General features: G+C 42.4%; 1 protein-coding gene across 1 annotated transcript in view; it reads left to right on the forward strand.

The window, feature by feature from the left end:
• LOC115274381 (olfactory receptor 7A17-like) overlaps positions 1–848 on the forward strand; it is a 6,463-nt gene extending 5,615 nt beyond the window's left edge. The window contains exon 2 of the mRNA XM_029917831.1: positions 1–848. Coding sequence (XP_029773691.1) covers positions 1–848 — 848 coding nt within the window.
• Positions 849–1,442: the final 594 nt, after the last annotated feature.

Consider the following 1,442-nt stretch of genomic DNA (forward strand, 5'->3'; position numbering starts at 1 on the left):
TGATCACTGTGTTTGGAAACTTGCTCATCATATTGGCCATCAGCTCTGACTCCCAACTTCACACGCCCATGTACTTCTTCCTTGCCAACCTGTCCTTTGTAGACATCTGCTTCACCTCCACCACCATCCCCAAGATGCTGTGGAACATCCAGACTCAGAGCAAAGTCATAACCTATGCAGACTGCATCACACAGATGTTCTTTTTCTTACTCTTTGCAGGATTAGACATGTTTCTGTTGTCTGTGATGGCTTATGACCGTTTTGTGGCCATCTGTCATCCCCTGCACTACATGGTCATCATGAACCCCCGGCTCTGTGGACTGCTGGCTCTGGTGTCCTGGGTCCTGAGTGCCCTGCATTCCTTGTTAGAAAGCTTAATGGTGCTGCCACTGTCCTTCTGTACAGTCTTGGAAATCCCCCACTTTTTCTGTGAACTCAATCAGATGATCCAACTTGCCTGTTCTGACACCTTTCTCAATAACATGGTGGTATATTTTGTAGCTATGTTGCTGGCTGGTGGTCCCTTCATTGGGATCATTTGTTCTTACTTTAAGATAGTTTCTTCCATACGTGGAATCTCATCAGCTCAGGGCAAATATAAAGCATTTTCCACCTGTGCGTCTCACCTCTCAGTGGTCTCTTTATTTTGTTGTACAAGCTTAGGGGTGTACCTTAGTTCTGCGGCTACCCAAAATTCCCACTCAAGTGCTGTAGCCTCGGTGATGTACACGGTGGTCACGCCCATGCTGAACCCCTTCATCTACAGCCTGAGGAACAGAGACATAAAGGGGGCTCTGATGAGTTTCTCTGGGATGGCAGCTAAAAAAGGGTCAATTGTCCTGGGCTGAATAAGTGCCTATAATTGCAGGTCCCAGAGCCTGATCCAAATGTTGAGATTCTTTGATCAATTTGTGGAAGCAGAACATGCCTCTTCTATTGTTTTCCTGGAATTTCCTTTTTGCTCTTTTGTTTCAACCTCTCTGTACAATTTATGTAATTCGCTCTACCAAGTTTTGTGATCTCTGATATCCAAGAGATTTCTCTTTTTCACTTTTCTACTCTCCTAATGTTATTCCTCCCAGTGGCTGTGAAATATTTGGAAATTCTCACTTATTTTAAAGAAATGCATGGATCAGTTAATAATAATTTTTCTCAAATGTAATATATCATAGTCTTTTTTCTTTTGTTTGATGAAAAAACTGTGTCATGAGTTATACTACTCCAATGGAAAGTGTACTCTTGGCCACCACAGCTATTTATGTAAGTTTATAAGAGAGAAATATCTAAGGCCACTCTGCTTCCCTTTTGTGAAAATCATTCTTTTGCATATCACTACCTTAACTGCTCCCCCTGATGATGCAGACTTTGAACCACTGTTTGTTGTAGCTGATCATGGGGATTTTTCTACACATATGATCCCGTTTTGTTACACAGCTTGCATC

This window comes from Suricata suricatta, chromosome 12 (genome assembly GCF_006229205.1).
Source record: "Suricata suricatta isolate VVHF042 chromosome 12, meerkat_22Aug2017_6uvM2_HiC, whole genome shotgun sequence".
NCBI lineage: Eukaryota > Metazoa > Chordata > Mammalia > Carnivora > Herpestidae > Suricata > Suricata suricatta.